The sequence below is a fragment of the Patagioenas fasciata genome, chromosome 7, assembly GCF_037038585.1.
Source record: "Patagioenas fasciata isolate bPatFas1 chromosome 7, bPatFas1.hap1, whole genome shotgun sequence".
NCBI classification, from domain to species: Eukaryota; Metazoa; Chordata; class Aves; order Columbiformes; family Columbidae; genus Patagioenas; species Patagioenas fasciata.
This window is the reverse complement of record NC_092526.1, coordinates 1,938,509-1,956,387: the sequence shown is the minus strand read 5'-3', so window position 1 is coordinate 1,956,387 and position 17,879 is coordinate 1,938,509. Positions and strand designations below refer to the sequence as shown.

The window sequence follows — 17,879 nt, the reverse complement described above, 5'->3', positions numbered from 1 at the left end:
TGGCCACCATCAGAGGAACCTTCAGTGGGACACTTAATGCCCCCTGATTGCATGAACCCCCTCGCTTTCCAAAGAAAGACTTCAGAATTTGGTGAAATATCAATAATTTACTGCATACCGCTGCTCCAGCATTTTGGCTGAGAAAGCTACTGTTACCCGCTTAAATAATCTCTTTCTCTTTCGAACGATAGTTATCTGAAAAACTCCAAGATACGGAGAACGAAGCCATGGCAAAGATTGTGGAACTGGAAAAACAGCTTATGCAACGGAACAAAGAACTGGACGTGATTCGGGTAAGGGCGACGGGGCAGCTCTGGCTGGGTGTCACTGATGGATCCCCTGCGCGCCTTGCGTTTGGGAGGTAATGACTCTTGTAACGGGCCATGGACTTCTGTTAGCTCCCTCATTTTGAGCCTAGGCTGGATTTCAACCAACAGGACACCAGAAACTCTCTGGTAAAGTCCAAATCGAGGTGGCATACCTACACTGTATGTTTAAAACTTGCGTAAGGATTGGGAGACATCATGAAAAAGCAATGGTGAGGAATTCTGCACCCCCGGGTGCTGGTGCCCACGGATGAGATTTCTCCCAGGACTGTTGCTGCCAGCTTGGGGAAAATTAATTCTTCCTAACCACCAAAAGATGTATGGTTTACATCGAAGCTCATTGTAAGGTAGTGCCTGGTGCAGTGACCGTCCCATGTCAGGCTGCTCTGTTTCTGGTGTTGTGTCCCATGAAAACAAGTGCAAATTCCTTGTTTCTGCGGCGTTTTCAGGAAATCTACAAAGATGCAAATACCCAAGTTCACACCTTGAGAAAAATGGTGAAAGAAAAAGAAGAAGCCATCCAGCGCCAGTCGACGCTGGAGAAAAAGATCCACGAACTGGAGAAGCAGGGAACCATTAAGATCCAGAAGAAAGGGGACGGTGACATCTCCATCCTCCCCGTCGCGCTGGCCTCCGGGATGGTGCCGGCGGGGCCAGAGGCTGCGGCTGGCACGTGTGTCACACTGGGGGCCGGAGCTGCATCTTCAGTGCCGTTGCCACCACCTCCACCGCCGTTACCCACCTTGGCAGCAGCGTCTGAGGCAGGTGAGAGGTGTTTTGTCCCCAGGAGGTTGACTGGGCAGTTCCTGGTGTTGGGGACGGTCACAGTGGCTTTACACTGCCATGGTTTAGTGCTACAGTTAGGGTATGGTTGGAATCAGCCTTCAAGGTCTCTTCCAACCGGAATGATTCTATGATTCTATGATTCTGTGACAAAACCACCGTTGGCTCTAATGAGCCGGCACCTGGCAGTGGCCGAGGATGCTGAGGTCCCCGGCTGTGGTCACGCTCACTCCTGGGTGGCTCCCGTGTTTGTCTGATCCATTTCTGAGCCCTCCAGTTGACAGAAAAAAGTACTCCCTGCTTTCATTGGGGTGGTTTTCTCCTGGGCTGACACGCTGAAGTACTTTGGTGAAGGCTCCAACAACTGCTGGAGCCAGCGCAGTGGTGGAGCGCAGACATCTAATGGGGGACAGGGTGGCTGCTGTGACTTCTCTGCATGTGCTCATGGTAATACCTCCTTTTCCCTTCATTTCCCAGTGCAAAACGGCCCCGTGTCGGTGCCGATGCCGCCACCTCCGCCGCCGCCTCCGCCGCCGCCCCCGCCGCCGCTCCCGGGTCCGTCTCTGGATGCGGCTCCTGCGGCTCCGCTGCCGCCGCCGCCCCCGCCGTCCGCGCCCCCGCTGCCCGGGACGGCCTCTCCCACCGTGGTCTTCAACTCAGGGCTCGCAGGTAAACCCCCCCATGGCCCCTCTGCCCGTGGCCACACCGCGAGGTCGGGGTGCCGAGGCACGGCTTGGTTCATCACCTGAACACCATCCCTTATCTCTTTCTGGCATCACCCTTTGTAAAAGCAAAGAGCATTTATCAACCCAGCGGTTTTGATTTGGTCTGGAAGAGGTGGCTTCTCCACTGAAGCTAAAGCTATCGCCAAAAATACTTTTCAAACGTGATCATTTCTTGGCTTTAAGCGAACCAAATATGGCTTTGGGAAAAAACGCGGAGCTTCGCGGTTTTGATTTCGTCTTAGGAGCTGATGAAGAAATGTCTGTGCAAAAAAATGGTGAACTTTTTTGTGATTTTTTTTGGAAGGAAGAGAAATTTACTGTCTGTCTTTAATTATGTTTTTATGCACTCTCTGATATATGCCGAGCAAGTGAATGCTAATTGGTATCGCACTGCTCCCCTCCGGGAAATCTCAAGAGTGTGATATGAGTCCAGAAAGAAGAGCTCTGATTAATAGCTATTTTTAAAAAAAGAAAACAAAACAACCCCAAAACTGCTTAAGTATGCCAGCCTTTAAAGCTTCCTCTGAAAGCCAAATACATCATGAAATGAGAGGGTCCCAGGGCGTATTACCAAAAGAAAAAGACACGAAAGATGCGGCACAGCGGAGGTTTGGGGGGTGGTGCTGGGCTGAGGTGCCCAGAGCCAACTGGGATGGGTATTTTGTTCTTCAGGGGGTTCGGAGAGGGAAGGAAAGCGAAAACACCTCTTGTTGCCATGGTGTCTGTGCTAAAGGAGCGTTTCTCAGGGCAGGGACCTGCTGGGTCAGAGGGGATCAGCGGAATAACAAATTCAGCTTTTCTGACCATCACTAACACTTTTTTTCTCTCTGTTCTTCCTGCTTCCTGCTAAGACGGGCCCATCAAGCTCTTCTGTAGGTTGCTTTCTGCTAAGTATTAATACTTGCCTGTGCCCCCCTGTGCCGTGCTCGTGTGTGCGGGGCTGCCCTGGGGAGGGGGGCCCTCGGTGGCTTTGGGGACACCGCTGACCAGCGGGACGTGGCACCTGGGAGCCCCTGATTAAGCAAAGCACTTCAGCAAGTAATTAAGACGGGTGTTTTGTTTAGAGCCACCCCAAGCCACGGTCCTGGTGACACCAAGGACAGGCCGCGCGTGGACATCACCCTGCCTGGCTTTCTGATGGGGGAAAAGGGGAATTCAATGACATTTTTGCTACATCAGGAGCTGGCCCAGCAGCCAATCAGCTCCCTTCCCTGTCCTCAAATGACCCCGTTAATAATCTATTCTAATGGATGCACGAGTGGAAAATGTATTTTTCATGAGTGCTTCAGATGGAAAAAAGCTATGTCTTTTTTTTTTTTTAATTTATTTTAGGAATTATTTTGAAGTAATCACATTAATTAAGCAAAGAGTAAAACTCTTTGGTTTAGATGAGCAGAAGCTGATCACATGTGTTCGCGTATTCCAGTTGGATAAATACAATTCTCAAAATATACAGCTGCCTATTGTATATGTTCCTGGTTATTCACTTGTGTTTCTTTCTTTCAAGTAAATACTCTTGCCAGTAATTAATTTTTTGTGATGTCCCTGCAAAATGAGCACGAGCACGAGAGAGACATGGACACACAGCTCAGTTCTTGTTTTTAAAGTGGGATAACAAAGCGAGAGGAATGTTTTGAGCATTCACCCAGCTCTGGTGCACAACGGGACCGTCCCCTGATACAGGTCGTCCCTGTCCTGGCAAAAGCACACACACAGCATCCTTAGGGGGAAGTCAAATAATTACTTGCTCGAGTGCTTTGCAGCCTGGGAACGTGGCAATTTTCTGAAATTGAGGGGAAAAAGTCCAGCATCTCTGCAGAGAGTGAGATATTGAGCGAGATTGCTCCTGCTGCAGGTGGGCAGGAGTCGGGAGCCAACACTGAGGCAAACCGAATGTGCTCCATCCCTGAATCATTGGTTCATTATTTTAATGAACATCCTGATCTTGTAGCGACCAACAAGTTCATGTTTACAGCGAGATTCAAAGAAATGAGAACTGAATTACAGAAATTATTCATGTACTTCCCAGACCTGTTAGGAATAGGAACAGAAAAGTGTCTTCCGTTGCTCCGACGCTGATATTCGTACTCTGCTCGCAGATGTATGAGGGCAGTGTGGCTTCATTTTCTTAGCTTCTCTGTTAAGTTACTGAATGGTTTAGTGGTTCTGCACAGCACAAGAGGATTAAATCTGGTATTTGAACCATGTTAAAGCTCACGGTGCTGCTTTAAAAGACAAAGCTGGTGAGGAGCAGCCCTGCCCTGGCCCATAGACCATTCCCTATACCAAAACCTTGTGAAAGGGGCTTTTTTGTCTTCTTGTCACAGCTGTGTGTGCTGTTTGTTGGTCGAGGCAGCAAAATCTTTCCAGGCTTCCCAGTGCGACCCTTGAGCTCCGGGCAGTTCTTCCTCTGGTGCTGAAATGGTGACTCAAGAATGCGGCCTGGGCACGTGGGGGGTTTCCAGTGGTTGGGGACTTTGACATTTCCTCTCCTCTGCTCTCTTTAGCTGTGAAAATCAAGAAGCCGATCAAGACCAAGTTCCGCATGCCGGTGTTCAACTGGGTTGCCCTCAAACCCAACCAGATCAATGGGACGGTCTTCAACGAGATAGATGACGAAAGGATCCTGGAGGTACGAGTGCTTCTGGCCATAATACGTGTGAATATCAGTCTTTGCAGGGATAGATTAGAATCATGAAACCATTTTGGTTGGAAAAGACCTTTATGATCATCAAGTCCAACCATTAACCCACCCCTCGCACTGCCCCATGTCCTGAAAACCTCATCTCTGTCCAACCCTCCAGGGATGGTGACTCCAGCACTGCCCTGGGCAGCCTGTTCCAATGCCCCACAGCCCTTTCCATGAAGAAGGTGAAGCTTACAGCAGTTATTTTGTCAAACAACTCATACTGTGGCTGCTGGCACCCATTAGGAAAGGTGTAAGGGCAACATGAGCCCCTTGGTGGAGAATTAGGGATGGTAGCTGGCAGTATCAGTTATAAAGACTGCATCCCTGTTGTGTGCATTTGTTTTGAACATATCAACCAGGATGAGGAAGATGCATTTTTCCCAGCCTACAATTGCTGGTCTGGCCTTTAAGAGTTAGGCTTGGGTGGTGACTGCATGTTGGGGAAGGCAACCTAAAGCCGCACAGAGCAGAGCTGAGTACACAGGTCTTACAAGCCCGTGGCCGAGGGAAGCCTGGGTGCTCCCGTGAGTATTTTCCTGAACTTTTGAACATATATGGACCTATTGTGGGTGGAGGGCGAGTTTCCTGATCACAAGCTTGGGAGTTTGTTGCATCCTGCAGCCCCTGGGAGTTTGTTACATCCGCAGGGTTCACACTGCAGAGCTGGCACAGTGTGGGGCAGCGCAGGTTTCACTGTTTGCTACAGGATGGATAATACCTTTTCTTTCCTTTTTAGGATTTGAATGTGGATGAATTTGAAGAGATATTCAAAACTAAAGCCCAAGGGCCAGCCATTGATCTTACTTCAAGCAAGCAGAAGATAACACAGAAAGGCTCGAACAAAGTCACGTTACTGGATGCCAACAGGGCCAAAAATCTTGCCATTACTTTGAGAAAAGCTGGAAAAACGGCGGATGAAATATGCAAAGCCATTCACGTGTGAGTAAAACACTTGTCAGCGAAGAAATTATGTTTGAAATTTACTGTGGTTTTTGGTAGGTAGAATGGTTTTGAACCTGCAGTTGGTGTGAATGTTTTTGCATCTGGATGGAAACTTGAAATTCACAGAAATCGGGTTCCCTTGAATTAATATTAAAAACTTGCAGTTTTATGTCACTGTATGACCTTAATTAGATAAAACTGCTATCTGCTCCTCCCCACGTATCTTCTCTCATAAAAACGAAGCGTGGCCACGGAGGAGTGGAAGGAACGAGCACGTCTTTGGAAACACAAACAGGGTGCCCAGCAGCACGTTCCCATCAGCGCAGGAACCGCGTTCACACCTTGACATGCAGGATTGTATCCCCACCCCAGCCAGGGCCATCAGAGCAGGAGGAACTTCTGGGCATCTTTGTAGCTTCTCATGACTCAGGCTCATGCGGCGCAGGAGGCAGAGGTCACGGCTTTGGCCGCCTCCTCCCTTCTTTTGCTGTTCCATCATTTTGCGTAGAGCCTTGTCCTAACGCCGCTTCTTCTGGCTGGGTCCCGCGCAGGTTCGACCTGAAGACGTTGCCAGTGGATTTTGTGGAATGCCTGATGCGGTTCCTGCCCACCGAGAATGAAGTGAAGGTGCTGCGGCTCTACGAGCGGGAGCGCAAACCCATCGAGAACCTGTCGGACGAGGACCGCTTCATGATGCAGTTCAGCAAGATCGAGAGGCTGATGCAGAAGATGACCATCATGGCCTTCATAGGCAACTTTGCGGAGAGCATCCAGATGCTGACCCCGGTGAGGAGGGGACAACCCCTGGGGACATTCTGAGACAGAGAGGAGGTTTGGGTGCTGTGGGGTCATTGTCACTTCTCACAGAGACAGAACAAAAAACAATTATACAAATAAAAAAGTGGTTTTTCTTGCTATATTTTCATATATCAGTAGCTGAAATCCCAGGTGCTGTTTGTACCTGGGACTGCTCCATACTGTCCTATTTACTCTGGTTTAAATGAAAATCCAGTTGTTTGTATCATCAGGAGAAGTTATGATCAGTCCGTGGGCTCTTTGGAGCGTGTCCCATTCAGCCTGATGCATCTCGCACACTCATTGGGACTGAAACGTAAAGACACTTTTACCAGCCACATCTGAGTGTGGTAAATCCGCGGTGCAAGTGAACTGTTTGAAATCCCGGCGTGTCGGGGCAGGATGACATTCCTGCTGGGGCCTGTGGGGTGGCTGAAAAACAAGAGGGTGTTTTTTATTCAGAATGTGTTTAGATTTTAATTTTACCCTTGGGTTGGACATGCATTCACCAAAGCTCTTCATGTGTTTTGCCTGCAGCAACTTCACGCGATAATAGCTGCATCTGTCTCAATAAAGTCATCCCAAAAGCTGAAGAAAATACTGGAGGTAGGTCTGATTTTGGATACGTTCAATAGCTCAACCGCTCACCGGTGCATCCCCTCACGTGCGCTGAGATGCTGACGTAGCAGCCATCCTTCCAGAGCTTTCTGACATGCTGGGCATTTGTCCCGAAAATTCACGCTCTGTTCCATCCCGGCAGATAATCCTGGCTCTCGGAAACTACATGAACAGCAGTAAACGGGGAGCTGTGTATGGATTTAAACTGCAGAGTTTAGACCTGGTAAGTAAACCAGAGGTGCTCATGGCTGTGTTTTTTGGGGAACATGTGTTTCACGGACATGGTGAGTGGCTGCTGGGGACTCGGTCGGTGCTTTCCAGGTGGTGAGGACAGCTTGGAAGGTGCTCCCTGCCAGGGGACGTGAGTTTGCTTTGCTTGTCATAGTTCTGGGGGCTGCTTAGTTGAGGGCACATGTCTTTGGAGACTCTGCAGACCACGGCTTGAAAACCGCCTGCTAAACACTGAAATGAGAATTTGCAGCCGTCCGTATGAGATGGAGGAGCACCAGGGAGGGTCACTTTGCTGCACTCTGCTCCTCCACCCAGACACCTCTTTGCCTTCTCTCCCCAGCTCCTGGAAACAAAGTCGACGGACCGAAAGCAGACCCTGCTGCACTATATTTCCAACGTGGTCAAGGAGAAGTACCAGCACGTCTCCCTCTTCTACAACGAGCTGCATTACGTGGAGAAGGCGGCCGCAGGTACCGTCACCCTCCTGTGTCTGGCGGGCGGTGGTGGCACCCGTGCCATGGGCACCTCAGTGGGGAATTGCTCAGCCTGTGGGTTCAGGCATTTGCCCAGCATGTAGCATTTTTGGTGTATTCCCTAGTGTCTCTTGAAAATGTCCTCTTGGACGTGAAGGAGCTGCAGAGAGGCCTGGATCTGACAAAGCGCGAGTACACCATGCACGACCACAACACCATGCTGAAGGAGTTCATTCAGAACAACGAAGGGAAGCTGAAGAAACTGCAGGATGACGCCAAAATAGCCCAGGTATTGCTTTATTCTTGGGGTGTGGCGAGGGGGTGCGAGTGACATGGTGAATGGCAGCATGTCACTGCCAAGGACAGGCTTTGATGTGCACGTGAGGAGGAGAAGGTGCAGCAAGGTAGGGGTTTGGTCCTGAGTTCAAGTTCTAGATGTAGATCAGAGAACTACAGGATGGTTTGTGTTGAAGGGACGTTCCCAGCTCCCCCAGTCCCCCCCTGCCATGACAGGAACATCTTCACCAGCTCAGGTTGCTCAGAGCCCCGTCCAGCCTGGCCTGGGATGTCTCCAGGGATGGTTCAGCCACCACCTCTCTGGTAACCTGGGCCAGGCTCTCACCACCCTCAGAGGCAACGATTTCTTCCTCATGTCCAGCCTGAATCTCCCTCCTTTAGTTTCAAACCATCACCTCTTGTCCTATTGCAACAGGCCCTGCTCAAAAATCTGTCCCCAGTGAGTGGTGAGTTTATCTTGAAATCTGTGCAACACAGTAAGTCCATGCTTTTTGTAGGATGCCTTCGATGATGCTGTGAAGTACTTCGGCGAGAATCCCAAGACAACACCCCCCTCGGTCTTTTTCCCAGTGTTTGTCCGGTTTGTGAAGGCCTACAAGGTAAATGGAGCATCTTCTCTTTTCTCTTCCCTTCTCTTCTCTCCCTTCCCTTCCCTTCCCTTCCCTTCCCTTCCCTTCCCTTCCCTTCCCTTCCCTTCCCTTCCCTTCCCTTCCCTTCCCTTCCCTTCCCTTCCCTTCCCTTCCCTTCCCTTCCCTTCCCTTCCCTTCCCTTCCCTTCCCTTCCCTTCCCTTCCCTTCCCTTCCCTTCCCTTCCCTTCCCTTCCCTTTTCCCCTCTCCCTCTCCTTCTCCTTCTCCCTCTCCCTCTCCCTCCCCCTCTCCCTCCCCCTCTCCCTCTCCCTCTCCCTCTCCCTCTCCCTCTCCTCTCCTCTCCTCTCCTCTCCCTCTCCCTCTCCCTCACCTCTCCTTCTCCTCTCTTCTCTCCTTTCTCCTCTCTCCTCCTCTCTCCCCAACAGAACGGCTCTTGGCTCCCTCTAGCTTTGACAGAACGTGACCCATCCCCAGCAGCACAGCAACACCAGCTCAGGGCAGCACAAATAGTTGTTCAGGAATTATTTTCAGGGCCGAGAGACAACACGGCTGGCGAGGCGCTGGAGGAATCCTCAGAAATTGAACTTCTGAGTGACTGCAGCCGAGACTTGGCTTTTGGGGCTGGGAGGGGAGGGTTTGTGTGATTTAGGAAGGTCTCTCGCAGCCCAGTTTAGTTCAGACTGTGTTCAGAGTATCAGCTCGCATCCTTGGAAAGCCCCGTGGCAGCAAGTGATGGTGTTACTCATTTGTAATGTTCCAGTTCCCTCGAGCAACTGGAAGCTCTAACCTGTCTTTTTTCGTGATGAATAGCAAGCAGAAGAAGAGAATGAGTTGAGAAAAAAGCAAGAGCAGGCCTTAATGGAAAAACTCATGGAGCAAGAAGCACTGATGGAGCAGCAGGACCAGAAGGTACGAAACAGATCATCCTACAGCCGGAGCCATCGTGTTCGTGTGTTCCTCCTGAGAGCTCACAGACCACCACTTTGGTTGCCCTGACTTAGAGTTGCCTATAAATAGCCTCTGCAAGTTTTCTCCATATGAGGAGAGAACCAAAATAAGCTGAAAGAATACGAGTGTGTGGTTCTGCTACTTTAAAGGCTGCAAAATTAAGAAAAACTGAATAGACAAAAGTATCTCATTATCGTTGCTGTCAGCCGAACTTTGTCCTGCTCTGGCCTTGGCTCTGTCTAAAACCCACTTGGTGTTTGGTGTGCGGAGCCTCCCGTCGATAACAGGACAAGGTCCCATTGTCCCCAGACCCTTCCTTTAATAGGAACTTTCCTGATGTGGGTTTTTTGTGGAGTTTGGATTTGCTGGAGACAGCTTCCCCTGGCTCTCAGGTGGCCGCTTTGTTGGCTGGTGCTGCTTCCTGCAGCTGCTGTTGGGATCTTTAATCCCAGCCCAGCTCTTCCCCCCAAGGAAAAGCCTCTTCTCCTCCTTCCCCTGATGCTTTTCAGAGGGAAGAGCTTGGATGAGAAGCGATGAGAAGCCTTGGAAATAAATGACAAACCTAAGAAAGGAAAGCTGCCTGGCCGGGATAACTTGTGACTGCCCCTGCTCTCCATGGGACCTGAGCTCTCCGCACACCTGCGTTTTCCTCCTCTTGCAAAATTGGGCAAAAAAGTGGCAATTACTGTTTGCTGATGGGGATCAGCTGGTGTTTGATGTCCAGGGCTGCTGGGGGTGGGTTTTTACAAATCCTCTTTTCTTGGCTTTCAGTCTCCTTCACATAAAACAAAGAGGCAGCAGCAGGAGCTGATTGCAGAGCTCAGGCGGCGGCAAGTCAAGGATAACAGGCATGTGTACGAAGGGAAGGATGGCGCTATCGAAGACATTATAACAGGTAAACACCTTTTGTTCCATAATCCGAGAGGCCCTTTACAAAGGATAAAAATCTGTATCTGCTAGTAGCTATCACAAGCGCTTTGTGTACTTAAAAGCGTGACTCGAGCACAGCTTAGGAAATTGTTTATACACTGGGAATCAAATACAGAACCTTTTGCTCGTGGGATGTAACGAATAAACCCCTATAACCTGCCTGTCTGTGCCCTCGGGCTCACGCTTGGGTTCTTGGTTCTTCTCTTTGCGCATCTCGGGAGTTACTCGGTCCCTGCTCCTCTGAGTAGCCGGTTCCGTGCTGGATCTCAGCCCATGCTCCGGTGGGGATGTGCGCCTCGGGCAGATCTTCCCCAGAAACCCATTTTCCCCCATAAATGGAACGAATGACAGGTGTTTTAACATGATTAAGAGCCTTACATTTTCATTAAAATGTACTAACAGCAATTGCACCGCTCGGTTGCCCACTCACAGCAGTTCAGTTAGTCAGACCCCAACGATTTATGACCCCAGACTGCTGCTGGTTTCACTGCTCCTCCTTTGGTCGGCAAAGTCCACACCGATGCCCGGGGCGAGGGGCAGAATCCCGGGCTGTGAGCAGGACTTTGGTGCCAGGATTTGCTGATAAAGGAGCCGCTTTCTAATCTGCATTTTGCTCAGGACTCCGAGCAGTTTTAGCCCGTGCAGCCGCCCTGACTGCGGTGCTGTGATTTTACCGCACGTTCTCCAGCCGTGCCGTGGAAGGAACAGAGTTTTAACGCTTTGGTAGCTTCATAGTGATTTGTTTCTGTTTCACAGAAGCACAAAAAAGGTCTTTGGGCAGGATTCCCTTGGCTCCTACTCCTGGGTGCTTTTCAGAGCAGTTTTTCCTGCGGGAGGGCACGGGAGCTGTTTTACATACAGTGAGGAAGGCCGGGGAATTTTTGCCCAATTAGATGGCAATTGGAATGCTTGAAGCTTTCACAACTCTTTTTAACCTTATGAGCTTCCTAAGATAATGTTCTTTCTTTAAAGGGCAGATTGGCCACAATATCTAATCTATTACTGCTTTTACAAGTCCTTTAGCCTCCTGGAAACTTGTTGAATTGGTGAAATGGTTCTCCTGCTCTGCAGGAGAAATAAACTGTGTGGCAGCAGCCTATCCACATACCAGACTCAAATTAAACATTTCCTGCGGTATTGCCCATTTTGGGCTGTTTCTGAGGACCTCAAGCTATTGAATAATCAAGGTTGGGCACAGAAAGTCAGGTGGGACTTGGGTCCGGCCTGTGAGGTCTCTGTCAATGGTATGGAAATAAAAGCATCATTTTAAATTGGGTAGTGTTGTTTTAAATTGGGTAGTGCCAACTGGGGAAGGCTCCGTTGATCCGGAGCAGAGTGCTAAGAACTCTCCCTTTTCTGGAGCACATTTAGCAAAAGTCTCTCAAAACGACTTGAAACCGATGTAAAAATAAGAAGCGTTTATTCAAGGACTCAGAACACCCCTGTTGCCCAAGCCTGCTGGAGCTCAGGGCGATAGGCAAAATAGATAGGTGTAAAATGGTCCCTGGGCGTCCGTAACCGAGCACTAACATGTACTAATGCGATGGATCGGCTTCTGACGGCTGTTTGTCTGTCTGTTTGGCTGTTATTCCCATGCAGTGCTGAAGACTGTGCCCTTTACCGCTCGAACCGCCAAGCGGGGCTCTCGGTTCTTCTGCGAACCTGTTCTCACTGAGGAATTGCATTACTAAACTATTCCTCTTTCACACCTGCTGCTCTTAGCCAAAAGAAAGGTTGCTGTAGATTTTTGACCCTTCCCCGTTTGTACGGATCTCAGCCAGGACCATGTGAATGTTGAGTGTACAGTGACGTCCAGCGTCCACCTCAAGTTGTGTTTCTGTCACCTCTGTTGCATGTTCTTGCGTTCCAGTGACTTTTTATTCCATCCCATCCACTTTGGGCTTGATGCTTTTGTCCGAATTCAAAGGCATCTCTCCCTCCTGACGGATGCCATAGAGCAGCCAGTGCTGGCAGCAGATTCGGGGCAGGTTTCCAGACCGGGGAGACCAAATGCGGTCAAAAAGTGACGGTTCACCTGGCTTTTCTATGGCATCACCCACCTGTGTGAAATGCATGTAACACCCGAGCTGCGTGCCAAAGCAAAACCTCGGTCTGCACTAACTAAGCGGGACTTTGGGCCTCGGAAGGGTCGTCTGTACCTACTCTGCGAGGAGGGATGCGGTGTAGACTTTTTAACCAGCATGTTTCTCTGCATGCGAGACACGGGATATAACAACTAGAATAAAAACCTTCTCTCATCCGGTCACGTCCGTATTTAACATTCTTCAGTTCCATGCCAGCTTTATCTCAATAAAACCAGAGATGTTGGCCGGCTCCAGGGCACTTAGTGCGGAGCTGGGGTTGCGCTCAGCAGCACATGAACCAAGGGACGGGGGGACGGAGCTGGGGAAACACTCAGGGATGGGCTGGAGCTGCAGAAGCCCTGACAAGGAAAAGCTTGACATGGAACTGAGCCATTTCCACCATGTGGGCGCCACTAACCCGCATGTCTCCCACGCTGTTGTCTTGAATTAAGGGCTCAGCGGCTTAAGAAGACAACAGCGTCCCGCCTCCGCGGTCTGTATTTTTACGAGTGCTTCTAATAAAATTGCAAACTGTAATGAGCTCGACGGTTATTTGCTCTCTCGAGTTAATTGCTGGAGTCTCTTCTGGAGCCAATGTTCAAAGCAGCTTGGAGTGTGGTTGTGGGGGGCGCGGGCGGCCCGTCCCCCTGTTCCTAACCCCGTGGCCGTGTCCCCGCTCTGCTGGCTAACGCGCCTGGGATTCAAACACCAAGTTGACTTTGCTCTTCATTTTCCATCCCATTTTTTTACTTAACCATCATTTTGTCTTCTGTTTTTGTTTTCTTTTCTTTTCTTTTTTTTTTTGTTCCATTTAGCCCTAAAGAAGAATAATATCACTAAATTTCCCAATGTTCACTCGAGGGTAAGGATTTCTTCTAGCACACCGGTGGTGGAGGATACACAGAGCTGGCAAGCATCACTTTTTACTTGGCTTCCTCCTCTCTCTGTGCGCCAGGCAGCTGGGGGTAGATGTGGCTGAGTGTAATACTGGTGAGAGCCCAAACCCGGGGGAGACCCGACCCTTGATTCCCACCCTCTGCAGGATCCACACGCTGCTGACCGGCTCCATATTTGCCCCATTTTGGCCATTTTTTCCCCAAGTTTAGCCTTAGACAGCCCCAGAGTGAGGGTGGTGAGAGCCTGGAACAGGTTCCTGGAGAGGTGGTGGCTGAACCATCCCTGGAGACATCCCAGGCCAGGCTGGACGGGGCTCTGAGCAACCTGAGCTGGTGAAGATGTCCCAAGATGTCCCCACTGGGGGACCTTTGAGGTCCCTTCCAACCCAAACTGTTCTGCAATTCCATAATTCCCTGGATATTCTGCTACCCCCATCTCAGTCCTGCTCCGGCCACCGAAGGGGACGTGAGGGATGGACAACCAGCCAAAGGCACCTCCCACCGGGTGCACCCAGCGCTGGCTTCCGGAGTTATTTAAACTCAAGATGAAGGGGGATTTGAGGAGGGTTTGCCCAGTCCAAAGCACATTTATTTTCCAGTGGAGAAATATTTTAACTGGAATTAGTCTCCAGGTGCACCAAGCGTGCTCCTCATACATAACGGCACCTGTACCACCTGTAACAGCTCATGTAACCCACATCTTCATCAGCACCGCCTCCAGCTTTTTTCAACGCATTGCATGCTCCATCTCCCCTCCTCTTCCTCCCGCACCCTCCCCAGCAGCTGCAGGACGGGTTGAGCTGAGCTTTGCTGGGTAAGGATGAGGATGAGGATGGGGATGAGGATGAGGATGGGGATGGGGATGAGGATGGGGATGGGGATGAGGATGGGGATGGGGATGAGGATGGGGATGAGGATAAGGATGAGGATAAGGATGAGGATGGGGATGAGGATGGGGATGAGGATGGGGATGGGGATGGGGATGAGGATGGGGATGAGGATGGGGATGAGGATGGGGATGGGGATGATGGGGATGAGGATGGGGATGAGGATGGGGATGGGGATGGGGATGGGGATGAGGATGGGGATGGGGATGAGGATGAGGATGAGGATGAGGATGAGGATGAGGATGAGGATGAGGATGAGGATGAGGATGAAACACATTAGCCCCTCCACTGCCAGGCAGGACGGCAGCTGGAGCTTGCAAAGCACCTCAGGGCACCTTCTTTTAAGCAAATGGATAAATAGGGAGCAGAGACCCACCCTCGAGCTGCTAAACACCCGCACCTGGGCCAGGCATCCCCAGGGAGCTTCATCCCGCTTTAGAAAACACCTGGTGTTTGGGGAAGGAGCAGGGCACATGTCGGGCAGGCTGATTTCAGCCGGTGTCGCCTTCCCCGCTGAGCTCCATCAACACCAGCGTCCCGGAGACCTCCTCACTAACCCACCGGCATCGCCTCCACCAGTATTACCCGCTGCTTGGGGGCGTAGTGAAAGGGCTCGTCCGTATCCGCTGCCTTCTGCTCTGGTGGGGTGAAAGTCCCTTCTCCTGTGCCTACACAAGCTGCTTTGATTGGCTTCCAGCAGGACTTTGCCTTGTCTCGTCTGCGTGTGCGTGTGTGTGCGTGTGTGCGCGGGCCCGGCCGCGCTCTGACCGCCGCCGCTCTCCCCGCAGATCTTCGAAACCAGCCGTACCGCCGGGCCGACGCGCTGAGACGGAGCGTGCGGCGCCGCTTCGACGATCAGAACCTGCGCTCCGCCAACGGCGCCGAGATCGCCATGTGAGCCCGGCGGGCCGGAGCCGGCCCTCGGCCCCGCCAGCCCATTGCCAGCCTCGGGATCGGCGACACTGACCTTCCAAAGGGCTCCGAGACCGAAAACCCGCATAGGAACGCCAGCGAGGGGCTCTCCACTCAACCGTAGCTAACAAGTGCCTGAAATTGAAGTACCTGCTCAAATTAATCAAAGCAATAGGACTTGGTTTGATTGGGTATCTTTTTACACCAATACATTATTCAGTATTTTTAACCAAAATGTAAAATACATGTTGTTTTTTTGGGGGTGTTTAGTTTGGTTTGATGATATGGAAGTTTAGTGACTGGTCTCCCGTGGACCTTGACCCGCATCCCGAGTGGTTGTGACCCGGTGACGCTCGGCTCTTCCACGCACTCCCTCGCCTCAGCTGCACTTACCAACACCTTCTGTTGGGTTTGGGTTTGTTCTTACAAAAAGGAAGACATTTAAGGGCTTTCTATATGTTTCCCAGAAGGGCCCTGTCCCTTTTCCCACCGCGCACACAGACTCTGTGTCACCACAGGGATGTGGCTCCACGTCCACCGGTGACAACGAGATGTTCGGCATCACTGCAGGGATGTGGCTCCATGTCCATTGGTGACAATGGGATGTTTGGCAGCATCACCACAGGGATGTGGCTCCACATCCATTGGTGACAACGGGATGTTCGGCGTCACTGCAGGGATGTGGCTCCATGTCCATTGGTGACAATGAGATGTTCGGCGTCACCGCAGGGATGTGGCTCCATGTCCATTGGTGACAACGAGATGTTCGGTGTCACCGCAGGGATGTGGCTCCACATCCGCCAGTGACAACGGGATGTTCGGCGTCACCGCAGGGATGTGGCTCCACATCCGCCAGTGACAACGGGATGTTCGGTGTCACCGCAGGGATGTGGCACCACGTCCATTGGTAACAACGAGATGTTCGGTGTCACCGCAGGGATGTGTCTCCATGTCCATTGGTGACAACGAGATGTTCGGTGTCACCGCAGGGATGTGGCTCCATGTCCATTGGTGACAACGAGATGTTCGGCGTCACTGCAGGGATGTGGCTCCAGGTCCATTGGTGACAATGGGATGTTCGACGTCACCGCAGGGATGTGGCTCCACATCCGCCAGTGACAACGGGATGTTCGGTGTCACCGCAGGGATGTGGCTCCACGTCCATTGGTGACAATGAGATGTTCAGCGTCACTGCAGGGATGTGGCTCCATGTCCATTGGTGACAACGGGATGTTCGGTGTCACCGCAGGGATGTGGCTCCACATCCGCCAGTGACAACGGGATGTTCGGCATCGTCACCAGGAGGTCGGATGTTTGTGCGATGTGGGGCTGGGGCACCAAGGCCGATGCGCAGATCGAGGAGGGGGCAGAGCCACGTGCTCTGCAGCCAGAGGCAGCTTCTGGATAACAGCATATTTATTAATTAGCACTAAGGTATTAACATCTCAGTAATCAGTATTAGGACCCCCAGGACCGCGGCCGTTCAGTTCCTCGCGCCGAGAAGCGCCCTGTGCCCTGCTCGGTGGGATTCACACCCAGCGCCGCTCCCTCGGACAATCCGGTCCCAAGTCCCCGCGAGGCTCAAATCCCGGTAGGTGACAGGTGACGTTTTGCCATTCTGAAGTCTGGAAGGGGCCGCGATGGCCCAGAGCGGCGCTGGGGCCGGGGGCAGGGGGCCGGGGTCTTCTCGGCAGCGAAGAACTGGGCTGCAGGGAAATTCCTGCTCTCCAAGACACATTTTGCTTCCAGCTCCCCTTTCCCGGTCTCGTTGCATCCATATGTTAATTGTAAAATTTATTGTATAGTATTTAACCACTGAATTTCTTTGTTTCTTTTATGTTGTGCTTCTGTGAACCACTGGTGAAGGTCCCGTTTTGGTTTTTTTCCCCTCGGATAATGTGTAGTTATATGATAATCTGTTTTTAAATGTACAGATATTTTGCTACAAAATTGGTGCAGTTTTTTATGGTTTTTACACTTCTCTTTTCCTCCCACTTTGGCCTCCGGGTAATATTGTAAATATTGTTTAAAAAAAAAAAAATGCATCAGCCTGTGCTATACAATCTGAATGTTATTTTAACTTATAGTTTTTGTTTTTATATTTAACTAAATGGACAGTTTGGGGCTCAGAGTTACCACGTTGACCTCTGCTTACCCATTTACAGGCCGTTTACTTTAAAAACTGCCACCTCCTTGCATTTACAGCACTGTGTACTTGACCTGCTAAAGAGAACATGCCCAAGCGCCTCCTTCCTCACACCCGTGACCCAAGAGCCTTCTAATCTAAGAGAATCTGACAATTAATTTAACAAACAAGAGGTTAAAAGCACCGGCTCTCACATTCTGAAGCTCAAAAAGGTATTTTTTGAATCGAAGAGACAAATTACCCTACGAGTAGAATATAATGCTGGCATGTTCTCTTTAATATTTTTCTAGTAATAGACCTGCTTCTTAGCAATATTAGGAGTGTTTTATAAAAGCAGTTCATGTTACTTTCCTGGTCTGTTCCTGCCATAAGATCAAATAAACTATTTACACTACTACACTGTAATCCCGAGGGGGTTTGTTGGCCACTTTTATGGGGTTTTTTTCCCCACAAATGGTCTATTTGAGGGGTGAAGAGCCGGAGGTTGCAGCGGAGAACGCGGCTGCGGGTCTGGGTGCCATAAATACATGAAAATAACAGTACAAGGGCTTCAGCTCATTTCCCTTAAAGATGATGATACCTCACCATGCTGCTTTGAAAGCTGCATTT

The 17,879-nt window shown here is 50.7% G+C and overlaps 1 protein-coding gene across 9 annotated transcripts in view; it reads left to right on the top strand.

The window, feature by feature from the left end:
• The window catches only part of FMNL2 (formin like 2), a 130,521-nt gene extending 112,854 nt beyond the window's left edge, over positions 1-17,667 (top strand). For 2 of the 9 annotated variants that reach the window (XM_071810654.1, XM_071810658.1), the window contains exons 13-27: positions 192-293; positions 776-1,091; positions 1,587-1,778; positions 2,686-2,706; positions 4,342-4,466; positions 5,260-5,462; positions 6,017-6,251; positions 6,798-6,866; positions 7,021-7,101; positions 7,450-7,579; positions 7,708-7,871; positions 8,377-8,478; positions 9,278-9,376; positions 10,187-10,310; positions 15,001-17,667. In XM_071810654.1, the coding sequence (XP_071666755.1) occupies positions 192-293; positions 776-1,091; positions 1,587-1,778; positions 2,686-2,706; positions 4,342-4,466; positions 5,260-5,462; positions 6,017-6,251; positions 6,798-6,866; positions 7,021-7,101; positions 7,450-7,579; positions 7,708-7,871; positions 8,377-8,478; positions 9,278-9,376; positions 10,187-10,310; positions 15,001-15,110 (2,073 nt within the window). In that variant the 3' untranslated portion in view covers positions 15,111-17,667. Of the gene's footprint in view, positions 1-191; positions 294-775; positions 1,092-1,586; positions 1,779-2,685; positions 2,707-4,341; positions 4,467-5,259; positions 5,463-6,016; positions 6,252-6,797; positions 6,867-7,020; positions 7,102-7,449; positions 7,580-7,707; positions 7,872-8,376; positions 8,479-9,277; positions 9,377-10,186; positions 10,311-11,944; positions 12,079-13,244; positions 13,420-15,000 lie in introns of those variants that run through there. The other 7 variants (XM_071810657.1, XM_071810655.1, XM_071810656.1 and 4 more) reach the window with 7 other exon arrangements.
• Positions 17,668-17,879: the final 212 nt, after the last annotated feature.